Genomic DNA, 15386 nt, shown 5'->3' with positions numbered 1-15386 from the left:
TAGATAGTAGTGATGGCTGCAAACACTGTGAATGTACTGAATGTACTAAATGCCACCTGTTGGACAGTTTGAAATGGTGGAAATGGTTAATTTTATGTGCATTTTATCACGATAAAAAAATTCACCCATGGTAAAAAGCACAAACAGTAATACAAAAGAGTATGAATGAAAAAATATGTTCCCTTCACCCATATTTCTATTAATTTCCCACAGGAAAATCCTGTTAATAGTTCCTTGCATATCCTTGAAAAATTGTTAAAACGGATGCATGCATGTGTGTATGTGTATGTGTGTGTGTGTGTACATCCTATTTAAAAAAACAAATGGAATTGTTGTACGCAGTATTTTGTGTTTGATGATTTCAATGACATAATAAAACTGATATGTCTGTGCTGATCAGAATTCATTTTAGAAATTTGATTATTTTGTGGTGGTTGCAGAGCATTCCACTGTGCTGCTGAATGACAGAGCAGCATCACACAAACATTACCTTATACAAATTCAACTACTCATGCTGAGCCATCCAAACATTAGGATATAGTTTCTTATATGTAACGTTAAGTCCTTTTACCCAAACAAGTGACTTCATCTGATCTTCATTCAAAAGAATGTCCATGTGTTGCAATGCTGGAGGAAACCGATGAAAAGACCAAAGGCTCTCCTTTATGGCCAATTTAAGGGATTTTCAATGGTAACTTGTACCAGTGCCCGCTAAATTATTTTATTGCATCCACCTACTAGTAAAAATATATACATATATTTATGTTTATTTTTGTATGTTATATATGTATAAACTTTTTTTAATAAATATGCTATTATCAGATTATAAATACTACAAAACATTCACATGGAACTTATTAAAAGATGTGTTGAATTAAATAGAAGTAAAGCTTCTGGTATTTCTACCTACATCATCTTATGAACCCCTGGGTACCCCCACTCTACTCTGACAACCTCTGGTTTAGACCCTGTGCTTTTTATTTTATGCATTGACTCGATAACCTAACCCACCTGTAGGATGTCATTCTACTGAAACAATTTCACCACCCACTCGAGAGGAGCACTTGGGTTAGCAGCTGTAGTAGGGGGAACAGTATAGTGGTGGTCATCTGTGTAGCTGCCTCCTAGCACACAGACACGGTGCATCTGGTTCCTCTTTCTTGTTTTAAGGGTGGAAGAACAGAGATCCAGAGGGCAAGAGGATTTTCCAAGGCCACACAGATCTGGGACTAGAGCCTAAGCCCCAGCCCCTGGGGCCCCACACATTGGTCCACCCAGGCTGTCACCAAAGAGGCCAGGTGCCCAGGGCAGCTTCTCCTCAGCCAATGGTGACACGGTTGGGAGGGTGACAGGCTTGCAGTTCCAGCTCCCACAGGACACAGAGGAACTTAGATCTGGCTTCTCAGGGAGGGGAAGTCCCCAGCCCCAACAAGGGGACCAGAACTTACTGTGGGAGCTGATGTACTCAGGTGACTTGCCGGGTCCCAGAGGAAGGGCCTCTTCATAGTAGTCCTCAGGGGGAGGCTTGTTGGGGAGCGGTGGAGGCAGGTCGGCCGCCTGCAAGGGGACAAAAAAGAGGGCTAGGGGAGCGGAACACGGTGTGGAGAGGGAGGCTGAGGGAGACGGAGGCAGGAGCTCACAGAAGGCAGGAGGCAGTGTGAATGTGAAGCCATACCTTTTAATAGAGCCACAGAGCTGGTAAAACTTGAGGGCATATTTATCCAGTGCTTCTTACCCCAAGTTTTTTAATCATCAGGGTTCCCCTGGAATGTCTGCAAGTTTTGTGGACTGCCAAACAGTAGTAGTCATACTTTTTACTGAGCACATGTAGAATTACCAGAAGCTACTGTGAGTTCTGCACTACTCTGTAACCACGTCTACACACACACGAGGTGCAGTAGGACAAGGAAGCATGAGGCCTGTTCTTTAGTGAGGCAGAACCACCCGCAGCTGAGTGCTGAGCCACTGGGCCAGGGGAACCGTGGCTTTACAGCTAAGTTCTGCCACGTGTGAGTTGTGGGACATGGGTCATATCACTCATTCTCTCTGAGCCTCAGTTTCCTCATCTGTAAAATGGGGATAACAATCGTGCCAGCCTCATTCAGTTGCTGTCAGCATGTAAAGGACATGGTAAGTTGTTAGTGACTGGTACTGTTGCTGGTGATGATGACAATGAATTATGCAGTTGACAGACAAAGCTTGTTGTGATTATGAGCCCCTTGCTCTAATTTCATGGCCCCAAGGTTGGGCATCCTATATCTGGTCCAGTCTTTCATTCTGTAGGTGACAAACTCAGGCTCAGAGAAGAGAAGCGACTCGCCCAAGGCTACACAGCAGAGTCATGGGGGCGCGCAGAGGTCACCCAACTCCTGGTCCAGAGCTTTTTCCATAGCCCGGCTTATGTTATGCAATCAGAAGTTGGGCTGGTGACGTCCTTCGGGCCTGAGGGCACAGATAAGTTCACCACATTCTCCCTGCTCAGCACAAACACAGTGACTTCCCAGTCAGGAAGGTGGCAAAATAAAGAATAAAAATAAAAATACATAAGGAAAAACACACAGTGAGCACATCACGGGCCATTGAAATGTTCACACGGTGCTGCCTGTGCCCTCACCCACAACCCGAGAGAGACAATAGGGTCCAAAACCGCCAGGAGGGCACCCAGCGTGAAGGGGAGAGCTTCCCTTGCCTCCTCCAGAGGGACAGAGGCCCTGAGGTGTGGGAACCCAGGCCGTGACTCACGTTTTTCAGGCATGGGCTCTTGGCTGGCTCAGGGCTGGCTCCTTTGCTGGGCTGCCCATCATCCTCTGGCATGTCCCGAAGGTCACTCAGGTCACAGTCTACAGAGGGACAGGCCATTGGGCAAAGAAAGCCAAGGATGAGCAGCACAGCCCAGGGGAAGGGGGCTGGATTTGGGGTCAGCAGACCTGAGTGTGAGGTCGGGCTCCACCACCCCTCCATTAGTAACCCTAAGCAAATGACTTATGACTCTGAAACTCATCTGTACACTGGCAGCAATGATGCCTGCCTTGTCTGTTTTCCAGGATTATAGAGAGGATCAAATAAAATTATACTTGTTTTCGTACTTTGGAAATATTTGAGGGTTATGTTATAAAGGCACAGTGTGCTCCCTAAGTCTATGAGTCCCCAAAACTCTCTCACCAAGGCCTGTAGCTTTCTTTCTGTGTTGAACAGGGCTGTCTTCCCTCAGGATAGAGCTAGGATGGCAGGTACTCTGCATGCAGCCAGCTCAGCTGCTCCCATGCCCATGGCAGCCTCGCAAGCTCTCATTTCTGCTGAGCCACTGCACCGCTCAGCCCAGTGTCTTAAGTGGCAATCACCTGGGAGTGGCCGGCAAAGAAACACCCTAATGTGCCATGCCTTCTTTGGACTGCATGGTCATCCCTACCATTCCTCAAGTCTCTGAGCTGAATTCCTATTCCTATGCAGACTTTGATTAGACTTTCAGAGCTGGCAGAGCCCAGAGGGGCCAAGGACTGGCCCAAAGCAACTTAATGATGCGATGTTAGAGCGAGGCCCAGCCCAGTCGGGGGACCCTTCTGCACACACAGGGAAAGAGGGATGGCTCCGTAGCTGAGGTTGGGAGATGGTCACTTACCAAATTCTTCAAAGAGGGACTCCACGAAGCTGGGCCCCGAGTGGAGGTCTGCTGTGTTCACATACAGGTAGGAGACCTCCTTTGCTGTGAGGAAGAAGTGGGACACGCCAGCTGTGAAGGAGGAGGGACCAGGTCTCCCCCGTCCCACTCATACTTCTAGCCCACATGGGACACAGTGCTCACTTTGCAAAGCGCATTCAAGTCCTAAATTATTTCACTGGTTTTCAAACTTTGTTTTAGTTTTTACACTGGTATTGAGGATCTCTTTCTTCAAGTAAAAGGATGCCCAGAAGCCCAGTATGGAAACAGATTACTGGGGCCGTCAGGCATATGCTAGGGTATGTGCGTGTCATGTGTCAGGTGTGGTGGGTGTGTGAGGGGCTGTGTGCGTGTGTTGTAGGTCAGTGTGGGGGGTATGTGGGTGTGTGTGTTCTATGTGAGTGTGTGTGTTGTGTGTGTGTGTGGAGGGCAGGGGTGAAGGAGTACAAAGAGCACAGCCAGGGCTGTCGGTGGGAAGGTGGGGCCCCAGTGGACAAGGACATTGGGCAAGAGCTCGCATGGAATGCATTGGACGCTGTGTCCAGGGCTTAGCCTTCCTCCTGCGGCAGCCCCTGGGGGTGGGGGTGGGGCAGAGGTTCCTGCATGTTCTTGAGTCAGGTGAAGGGAGGTTTTGTTGTCCTACGTAAGTGGAGCTCCTCCAGGCAGGCTGCTGGCGGCTGACCTGGAAGGGGCTGCAGGCTCTGCAGGATGGAGGCCACGGCCATCTTCTTTTCCAGGGTGGTATCGCTGAGGTACTCGTGGTCCAGGAGGCTGAGCAGCCCGGTGAGCTCTGGGAGCAGCTGCTCCAGCACTGCGGAGGAAGGCGGACGGGCACAGTCACAGCTGCACAGTCACAGCTCCGTGCCGGGGAGCTCGGCCCCCCACCACCTAGAGTTGGGCGGCAGGGGTCAGAGGGCAGGTCCGGGTGTGCAAGCAGACCCAGGGGCTCTCAGCTGTCCCAGCCCTGCCACCCAGCTCCTGTGAGAGGGTCCTGCTCAGTTAGTCCTGTGGTGTTTCTCTGGGTCTCCCCACTCTACCTCAGCTGGCCTTGGCCCAAGGACTGGACCTCCCTGGGCTCACTTGGCAACCCTGAGCTCAGGCAGCCCCGAGCAGAGGCTCTCAGGCCTCCCTCTGTCCCAGATTGCCCTCTGCTTTGCTTGACCAGGGTCCTTTCTCACTGCAGCTCGAAGCTCAGCACAGGTCTCAGGCTGGAGCCCCTGGCCATCCAGGACACAGGCAGGAAAGAGGGCCTTCCTGTCCCATCAGTTCATGTGCTTCAATCTCTGGAACCTTCTGTTTCCGGTGCCTTGGCCACAGCCAAACTAAACATTAACCCTTCTCACTCCATGTTATCAGTGCCATTCTTTCTTTGCACGTGACACCAGTGCTTCTCAAACTTGAGTGTGTGTGAGAATTACCTGGGGATCTTGTCAAAATGCAAATTCTGATTCAGGAGGTGTGGGGTGGGATCCAAGATTCTGCATTTCTGATCCGCACCCAGCTGCCGCTGATGCTGGTGGTCCTGGACCATCTGAGTTGCAAGATCCTAGAGCACAGAGTCCTTTAAGGACTTCAGTGTGCCAAGACCATGATGTCACTGATGTCTCCCTGTCCTGAAAAGTAACTTGGGACTTGGTTTGCCTTAGAGCCAAAGACCAGCTTCATCACAGTAGTATTGCCCTGCTTTGCAACCCACTAAGCATTTAGGCGTGATAACAGAAGCTAATCTGTGCTGAACAATCATTATCAGTTATATTCAGCCCTTTTAGATTTTATTGTCTCATTTAAATCGTGTATCAAGCATTTTATTATCTTCATTACATGGAGGATGAAACTAAAGCTCCAGGAGGTTAAATACCTTCTCCAGGATCACACAGCTAGCAGAGCCTAGAGTGAAGCTGCTTTCTTCATTCTCTTCTTTTAACCACAGAGATATATTGACTCACAGTATTTTCTTTTTTCCTCCCAACAAGTTTTGAAGTAGGTCCCATGATCACCCCTACCTTTTAGACGAAGACACTAAGGCTCAGAGAAGATAAATAACTTGCCTGAAGTTACACAGAGGCAAGAAAAGCCACGACTTCAGCTCCAGCCATGATTCTTAACTTCATGTGCTGTTCCCCACCCTGGGCCCTCCTGAGGAAACAGGAGACACTGACCCGGAGCTGCAGGGCCTGGAGGTGTAGGAGGAGATACAGCACCATGCAGAAGAGAACAGGCCCTGGAGCCAGATCGCCTGGGTTCAAATTCAGGCTCTATCATTCATTAGCCAATCACTTAACCTGTGGGTTCCTCAGTTTCCTCTTGTAAAGGGGGGATAATAACAGCACCTGCCTCATAGGGTGGCTGTGAGAATTAATGACACCAGGCATGCAAAGGGCCTTGCCCAGCACAGAGTGAATGCTCATCACAAGTCAGCTATTCTTGCTGTCACTGAAGAATTTACTACACTGATCTGTGCTGATCCCTGAGTGCCTGCCTCCCTTGGCAGGCTGTGAGGCTCTAGCAGGCATGGACTGGACTGTGACTCTCTGCTTCCTTATCATCTGGTCTGGGGCCTGCTCAGTGTGGGTGCTCTTCATGTGTCTGACCAAAGACAGGAATGAACAGATGACCACACTAGGACCTTCTTTTAAATATAAATCTTATGTATAGATAGTGACCCTTGTTAGGAAAACATGATGCTGCAGTCTCTCTGTGGCAAAATCCATCATCACCCCAAACTCGCTGACAATGAGCTGAAGGCTGATGTGGACAGCTCCTATCTCGTGTGCACTCTCAGCTGCTGGGCACTGAGAGAGGGGCTTTCTGTGTGTGTTTCCATCCAATCCCCAGGGCACATCTGTGAGCAGTCCTACTGGGATGCCTTTTTTTCAGAAGATGACGCTGAGGCTGTGGCAGCTATGGGATAGTGGCACAGCTTGAGAGGTAGAGCCAGACTGATTCCAAATCTGTGTGATCCCTAGGGATCAGAGTGGCACAGCTCTGGGGGGCACTGCTCGCCTCCAGAGCCCAGGTGAAAGGTGCCTGGAGGTCCTGCTGCCTCCAGGGCCTGGGCCCTGCCATATCACATAAACACGGGTTCCGGATGAAGATGTTTCCCTCTTTAAAGCAGGTAATTATTTAAAATCATTTTAGCCAAACTTTAGCTATTTTCAAGGAAATCTTTTCAAATGGAATAACAAACCTCTTTAGCGCCCTCAACAGACACACTGATATGGCTTGGCTGTGTCCCCACCCAAATCTCATCTTGAATTGTTGCTCCCAGGATCTCCACGTATCATGGGAGGGACCCAGTGGGAGATAACTGAATCATGGAGATGGTTACCCCCGTGCTGCTGTTCTCGTGATAGTGAGACCTGATGGTTTTATAAGGGGCTTTTCCGCTTTTTTCTTGGCATCTCTCCTTGTTGCCACCATGTGAAGGATGTGTTTGCTTCCCTTTCTGCCACGATTGTAAGTTTCCTGAGGCCTCCCTAGCCATGATGAATTGTGAGTCAATTAAGCCTCTTTCCTTTATAAATTACCCAGTCTCGGGTATTTATTTATTAGTCTTTATTAGCAGCATGAGAACAGACTAATACATACACTAAATGTTGGTTAACTCAATTCCAAAACACTTACTGAGCACTAATTATGTGTCAGCCTAGCCCCTGGGCGGGGCTTAGAAAAAATGAATAAGAGATTGTTCCAACTGTCCCAATGCGCATTCTCTCTCTGTCTCATACACACAAACATGCGTATTCCCTCATAGGTAATTACTCACAAGGGAGGCCATGGCAGACGCAAGAAGGTAGCCGCAGGTGGCCTGGGAGCCCTCCTGTGGCCCTGCAGCCATAACTCACATTCAAAAGCACATGATACCTCTCTGCTCTCCCACAGGATGCTATAACTCAGGGGTGCACTGGGCTGTTTATCCCTATACCGGTTATTCTGAAACTTTTTGGTATCAGGGTCTTTTTATACTTTAAAAAATTATTGGGCCAGGCGTGTTGGCTCACACCTGTAATCTCAACATTTTGGGAGGCCGAGGTGGGTGAATCACTTGAGCTCAGGAATTTGAGATCAGACTGGGCAACATGGCGAAATCCCATCTACAAAAGCATACAAAAAATAAGCTGGGAGTGGTGGCATGTGCCTGTAGTCCCAGCTACTCAGCAGGCTGGGTGGGAGGATCGCTTGATCCTGGAAGGTGGAGGTTGCAGTGAGTATTGACTGTGCCACTGCACTCCAGCCTGGGTAACAGAGCAAAACCCTGTCTTAAACAAAATTGTTGAGGACCCCAAATTGCTTTTGTTTTATGTGGGTTGTATCTATCAATATTTACTGTATTAACATTAAAACTGAAAAATCTTTAAAACACAAGAACACACAGATACTTATCCCACTAGCCTTCAAAGTTACCCCTTCATCACAGGTTGTGCCTGGAAAACTCCACTGTAAACTTGTAGAGAATGGGAGTGAAAAGGTATATAATGTCTTAGTACTAAACAGAAGTTGTCTGGACCTTACAAACCCCCTGAAAACATCTTGGGGACTGCCCTCAGGCAACCCCCTCATCCCTAGCTACACTTTAAAAACTGCTGCCCCCCAGTGAATGACTAATGATTGCTAAACTTTTTGGGATTTTTAAATCTGTTCCTCCCTCCCTTTCTTCCTTCCTTCCCTCCTTCCCCACTTCCCTCCCTTCCTCTCTCTCTCCATTCTCCCTCCCTCTTTTTCTTTTTTCCTTTTATTTTCCCCTCTCTCCCTTCTTTTGTTTCTTTCTTTCCTTCTGTCTCTCTTTCTTTTTGCTGTAAGGTTCCAACAATTTCTTGTTGCTATCAGTAAATGCCTATGGGTGGCAGCTTTCTGGCTTCTAAACACTCTACTGCTTCTAATTTAAGGTTTGTTATAGTCATTTCTAAATAAGAACAGTTTGGTTCTGCATGAGTGCTCTGCATTTAAAAACCTGAGCTCTTGCACCCAAGCTTTGTAATATCTTTTTTGTTTCCTTCCTGGTCTTTGATGGGATTCTTAACATGGGACCTTGACATCTACGTGCTCTTCCTTTAACTGAGATTTGATCACCAAAGTTCAAACAGACCAAAGGAGAAGAAAGGGACTGAGTGTATCTGAGAGAAGCAGATGGAGAATGAGGGGCTGCCAGTCCTGGCGGGGTTTCTGCGACCTGAACGGATCTGGCAGGCAGCAGGGGCCGAGGGAGGGGAACCATGGGGCAAAGCACAGCTTGCACTGAACCTGCAAATCTTTCACTGGAGCTGAGCAGTTACCCTGTGCTGGGCAGTTAATGCACATTATCTCATTTAATCCTCCAATGCCCTACAAAGGAGGAAATGGAGGCTCAGAGAAGTGAAGTTACTCAGCCAGTGAGCAGTAAAGTCAGACCTTGAACCCTGGACTGTCTGACCCCACACCTGAATGCTCCACCAGAAGACTTCAGCCCAGCTCAGTGCAGCAGAGACGAGGAGGCCAGGCTGGGGCTGGGGGGAGGTGGGCAGATGTGAATTCTGGGCTTCCTCTCACAGCCCTCCAGTGGAGGGCTCTGGGCCATGACTTCATGGGGCTCCTGATCTGGGGATACCTTTACCTGTGGGTGGAAATCCTCACCGTGAGGCTGAAATTCCTGCGTGAAGGCCCTCTCCCCACTGGGCCTGTTTGAACTTCAGAACTTCAACCGTGAAGATCTCATAGAAAAAAAATAGACCACTGAAAGCAAATACCTGAATTAACAGCAGGGATCTCATCCCAGAGAAAACCCGATATACATCATGGATGTAAGAAACCTTTCAGCCAGTGCTGGGCTCTTCCAGAACAATACAGAGCTCACCCTAAGAAGCTAGCTTTCAATCACAGTGAATACAGAAGTTTGATGACAGCTTCATCTTTAATTTTAGAGAATTCAAACCACAGAGATTTAAAACATTAGAGAATTTAAATTGGAGCGGTCATATGGGTATAAGGCATATGACAAGTGATTCTGTTAGGGCTCATATATACCAACAGGACAGTAACCTCAATTTTTAGTAAGAAAAGACTCCTCCAGCGGGATTGTTGGAAATGCACATTCCCAGACCTCCTATCCAGAAAGTCTAATTTGCCAGGCCTGTCCTGGATCCAGGAACTTGCATTTTTACAAGTACTCCAAGTGATTCTGATGGGGGCAGTCCAAGGTTCAACCTCTGCAAAATACTCCACCAGAAAAAATATGCTACAGAGGACATAAAGAGTGTGGGAAAACCTCTCTTATTCCTTAAAAAAATATCATTAGTTATCCTCTTCTGAAATAACTGAGAGTCAAGGTGGGAATAGGAGCCCCTGAAGATTACAAATAGCTGGAACATGGAGTCTTGCTTAGAATAGTGCAGTGGCTAGGGCTCTGGGGTCGGACCCATGTATATTGGGATTCTTGCACTGCCACTTCTGAGCTGTGCAATGAGGGGCACATTAGAAATTTTAAGCCCTGGTTTTATCATAGGCAAAATGAGAATAATAGGATCCCAACCGCATAGGGTTGGAAAACTAGGTAAGGTTATGCTTGTGAAGCACTTTGCATGGCACCATGCTTCGAACAAACGTTCACTAAATGATAGCCATATTGCATATTGTTTTGTCATTGTTGTTATTTTCTAATACTTTCCAGAACTATGGAGACTCCACAGTATTGATCAGATAGCATTAGGAACAGATTTGCTATAGTTGTAACAAGCTCCAGGAGGATAGGGTCTGTGTCTCAATCAGTATACAGTAGATGCCCAATGAACATTTACTCAATGAATACAATATTTTGATGGCCTAGTCTAATCCTCTTATATTAAACATGTAGCAAGTGAGTGTCCAAGAGGTTATTTAACTTAGTTATGGTCACACAACCAGTTGGGGGAAAAAGTATTTTGTGTTAAGTTCATACAATACTAACACAAAGCTTGATGCTTAAGATAAGTCATGGAAGAGTGGCTAAAACACAGGCTTGGACAATTTGGGCTCCCCTCCCAGCTCTGTCATTTTCTAGCTGTGGGCCTCTGGGGGAAAATTCTAAACTTTCCTAAGCTTCTGATTCTTCATCTGCAAACAGTGGGGGTGATCACAGTAGCGGCTTCACAAGGTCATGGTGAAGATGAAATGAACTGATGTGTATGGTGCTCAGGCACTCGATGGCTGCTCTCGTCACTCATCTGTGATCGCCCCATGGAGTTTCAGGTGCAGTGGTAGGCACAAAGGAGGATAGTATAGGGACAAGAGGGCATGGTGGGACTCTGGAAGCCTCATCCTGTGAACTATTCATGGCTCTGGCCCTGACACTGAGCTTGGGATGGCTGTGGCACAAGGAGCTGGCGAAGCCCCTTCCCTCAGGGTGCTCACATTCCAAGGACCCCCTCCATGCAAGGTGAGGAGACAATATCTTCTAGACAGAGGGGTAGTAACGCAACCCAGATATCCTGGGTCCTTGCTGTCCCCAGTCAGGAAAAATTTTGTTCCCAATTCCTAAGCTGCCCCCCTCTCCTGTCTTTGCTCTTGGCAGACTCGGGCATCAGGACAGAACTGACTTTATGTCTCCAGTTTATTTAGAACCACGAATAAATTCCATCTATCTTGCTTGGTTGAGTTGAGTCTTAGGGAGGTACAGTGAATTCCAACGATGAAAAAAGATACAACAGGAAGAAATGGACTAATCATTGTTTATAAGTTTTCAATCTTTTAAGTGAGGCAGAGAGGCTCAGAAACCCAAGATGAGGGATAATTATTCTCTGGGTTGCAAAAAAGTTTTTCAAATAAATTTAGAAACCTATTTAAAATATATCTAAGATTAGACTGCTAAGTGCTTATTGTTCCTGGTGAGTGCCCAACTAAGAGTAAGATCACTTTTCTATCTTCTCCTCACTCCTCCCCATATGACTGAAATCAAAATAAGATGTTAGATAGCAGAAATTAAGCTATCAATAAAAAGTACTACCACTTGCTACCTGGTTCACATCCCTGATGCAGCCTGAGTGAAAAGCAAGAGGTATTTATCACAGCCAGAAAGGACACTAGCACACAGAAAGTCAGATTTATTTATAAATCACAAAGATAATGAGTTCATAACAAAAGACAAGTGAGTAATTAAATTTCAGCAAATAACAAGAATAATAAACCCTGTATTGGCTCCTATCAAACTAGGCCCAGTGCTGGGCACTTGGACTCATGATCTCATTCCTGTGTACCTTTCAGACTCTGGAACATATAAAAATGCTTGGAAATAGCTTGCAAATTACAAATTCATTAAATGCAAAGCCGTAGGAAAATATACAACTTCTCTTTTCCCCATCTCACTATTTGACCAGCCTCTTTACAGAGATCACAAAGATAACTTATCCTTCGTTTTCAAAGTCAGAGTAAGTGCAACTAGCACCATTTAAAAATGGAAAAAGACCACTGTGAGGCTGTGGTTTTATGAAGAGCCTACAATTTTTCTTTTGATTTACTCAAATTTCCTTTCTTATGCAAAGAAAAATGACCCAATTTCCATCTCATAAAGGCTCCTGTTCTGGAGAAAGAACCAGTGCCTTACTTGGAACATTTCCGATCATTATTTTAGAGAGAACTTTCTGCATACTGTGTTTTAACAAACGACCATATTAGTGGGGCACGACCCACTGTACCAGTGGGGAGGCAAGTCACCCTGGAAAGAAAAGCAGTATGCTGATCAGATGTGAGCTCAGTGCTTGGGTAGGGTGAAGGAAAGGAAGAGCAGCCTTTTCTGTGACTTTCAAACCCTGCAGGCTTTTCTTTTCCCTCCCTCCCTCCCTCCCTCCCTTCCTTCCTTCCTTTTTTTTTAGACGGAGTCATGTTCTGTCTCCAGGCTGGAGTGTAGTGGCGTGATCTCGGCTCATTGCAACCTCTGCCTCCCGGGTTCAAGTGATTCTCTTGCCTCAGCCTCCCAAGTAGCTGGGACTACAGGTGTACGCCACCATGCCCAACTAAGTTTTGTATTTTTAGTAGAGATGGGGTTTCACCATGTTGGCCAGGATGGTGTCGATCTCTTGACCTTATGATCTGCCCACCTCAGCCTCCCAAAGTGTTGGGATTACAGGCGTTAGGCACCCTGCAGGCTTTTCCAGAGACACCTCCTTCCAGGCTGTCCTCACGCTCTGTTCCTCAGCCTCTCAACTCAGGGACTTTGATGAGCTGTTCCTTTTGCCTATCAGAACTCCTTTCCCCTGCCAGCCAGTAACATCCTGTTTAGCTTTACTCAGTCCTGACTTCCTCAGGGATACCTTCCTTGTCTTCTTCACTGCACCTACTCCCCCCATTTTATGCCATGGTAGCATCAAGTATCTCTCCCTGTGGCACTTCACATGGCAAGATTTTGTATTTACTTATGTATTTTTTGATGATGGTCACTTTCCCCAAATTAAGCCTGAGCTCCTTGAGTGCAGGAACATTGCCAGCTTTGGCTAGCGCCAAACATAGGGCAAATGTTTAAGTATACATGGAACAATAAATTCTTGGAGCAAAGTTTATTTTCTTTTAAGAGTTGATAAAGTCTAACGGCTAGTTAATGTGATTTTAAAACCATGTCTGGCCTTATAGTGGCTCAGTATAGTAAAGAGAGGCTTGAAAAAAAGAAAAAAAAATCAGGCAACAAAAAGTACCCCCAGCATGTAAAAGGAGGCAAAAGCCCAATTTTTCACTTGGCTAGGTTCCCAAATGCTCTATTTTGTTCAACTTACATCCCTCACATGAATACGGCTGCCAATTGATTTAGTGATGCACATTTTGTAGTTGGTGGATTTTAATTCTAACATATACACCGAGAAATAATGATAACAGATATTGAGCAACCTAAACCACTTGAGTTTAATTCCTGTTCCCCAATTTCCAAACTGTGTACCTCTGGGGCACTCACGTAACTACCTGTGCCTCATGTACACCATCAGTAACATGAGCGTATCTACCTCACCAGCGGGAACAGGCCCCGACACATGTGAATGTGCCTGGAACAGAGTCTGGTACGTAGTAAGCGCTCAGTAAATGTTAGCTATCTCCATTACTCTTCCATTACTACTATAAGACATATTCTGCTTTAAGGGATTTACATGTATTATTTACATAAATTAAGTCTTATTTTTGGGGGATGGAGGCTCTATTGCCCAGGGTGGAATGCAGTGGCACGATTTCAGCTCATTGCAACCTCCACCTCCCGGGTTCAAGCAATTCTCCTGCCTCAGCCTTCCGAGTAGCTCAGACTACAGGCGTGCGCCACCATGCCCAGCTAATTTTTTGTATTTTTAGTAGAGAAGGGGTTTCACCATGTTAGCCAGGATGGTCTCGATCTCCTGACCTCATCATCCACCCGCCTCGGCCTCCCAAAGTGCTGGGATTACAGGAGTGAGCCACCGCTCCCGACCCATAAATTAAGTCTTACAATAAGGTAGATTAGCCCCACTTACACATGTGGAAACTGAGGATGCTAGAATGAGAATACTGGACTGGAGGATCTAGTTGTTATGCCTCCCCCAGTTTTCCTTCAGGATGCTTCTTCTGTCTGTGTCCAGCTCTGGGTTTACTCTTGCAGAGAGGTCACCAGCTCCTCAGGTGAGGCCGGCAGAACTGCCCTTCACTTCCTGGGTTGAGAAATCTCTCCTTCCCCTGCCCACAGACTCTTCCAAGTTGTTGCAAATCTACCCAGCTGGGGCCATCAGGACATCTCCCTTCCTTCCTCTGAATTTACAAGCACTTCTCTGAGTCCAAGTGAAGGCCAAACAGTGGGCAGAATGTAGAAGGAGATGGCACTGGTTGGACTCGCATTGTTTATCACTAAGACAAACACTTCCTGTTGTCCCAGCTTGGATAGGGAAGCCCACTGTACATGCGGGCTGGAAAAGAATGACAAAGGGGCAGAAAAAAAAAAAACCCAGCTGCAAAGCCAATGCCTCTGTCTTAGTGCTTTCCAAGAGTTAAATATAGCCCCTGTGTGAGGGAGGGCAGGGGTAGTGAGGTCACCTTGGAAGACTTTTGTGTGTGTTAATTACAGCGATTGCAGGAAACTGAATATCCTTTTATGCTTAAGAGAATAGTACAAATTTCACTCCACAGGATAGAAACACAGAAACATTCATAAGAAGGGAGAAGGCAAAAAATAGTGGGAAGAATTTGGGACTTGGAGGACTTGGTTTGGGCTCTAACTCCTCCCATTTGCCAGTATGTAATTTTGGGTGAGTTATTTAACCCCCTCAGAATCATTTTTCTCTTCTGTAAGAAGGGGCTTAGAAAGCCCATGCACAGGTTTATGTGAGGGGGAAATGAAGAATGGCTGGAAAAAGGCTGGTAAATCGTAGGGATTATTGTTAGAGATGGTAGAGCACCATTCTTTGATGCACTGTTATTTCAGGAAGACAGGGTGGTCATGGGGAGTTTCTGGGTGACACTCTTCCCAGGAGTCAGGCTAGGGTGACAGGCTCAGGGAAGCCCCACATCCTCAATGGCCTTACTCGCATCAGCTTTGCCCAGGTTCCCGTCATCCACCAGGAGGGCCGTCACTTGGAGCATTTTGTTTCTCAGCTCTGGGCCTCCAGGGAAGCCATAGCTTCTTCTCCCCAAGGCATTTCCAGACCACACAGGAGGGAGTAGGGGAAGGCCACCCACTTCTGAGGAAACAGCTTTTGGCTGTGGGACTGGGCTCTCCCAGAATTGTTCCTTTGTCTGCGGATTCCTCCCTGTTGAGCTCACAAAGGAAATGGGTCCA

General features: G+C 46.9%; 1 protein-coding gene across 2 annotated transcripts in view; it reads right to left on the bottom strand.

Moving 5' to 3' along the window:
* AFAP1L1 (actin filament associated protein 1 like 1) overlaps window positions 1-15386 on the bottom strand; it is a 70028-nt gene that overhangs the window by 37948 nt on the left and 16694 nt on the right. Inside the window, exons 1-5 of one of the 2 annotated variants that reach the window (XM_058440012.1) lie at window positions 15133-15308; window positions 4341-4469; window positions 3620-3703; window positions 2743-2840; window positions 1449-1557 (exon numbers count right to left, since the gene is read on the bottom strand). In XM_058440012.1, the coding sequence (XP_058295995.1) occupies window positions 1449-1557; window positions 2743-2840; window positions 3620-3703; window positions 4341-4469; window positions 15133-15190 (478 nt within the window). In that variant the 5' untranslated portion in view covers window positions 15191-15308. Of the gene's footprint in view, window positions 1-1448; window positions 1558-2742; window positions 2841-3619; window positions 3704-4340; window positions 4470-15132; window positions 15309-15386 lie in introns of those variants that run through there. The other variant, XM_032158306.2, reaches the window with a different exon arrangement.

Source organism: Hylobates moloch, unplaced genomic scaffold (assembly GCF_009828535.3).
Source record: "Hylobates moloch isolate HMO894 unplaced genomic scaffold, HMol_V3 SCAFFOLD_6, whole genome shotgun sequence".
NCBI classification, from domain to species: domain Eukaryota; kingdom Metazoa; phylum Chordata; class Mammalia; order Primates; family Hylobatidae; genus Hylobates; species Hylobates moloch.
The sequence above is the reverse complement of the archived record's forward strand: the minus strand, read 5'-3'. Positions and strand labels throughout refer to the sequence as shown.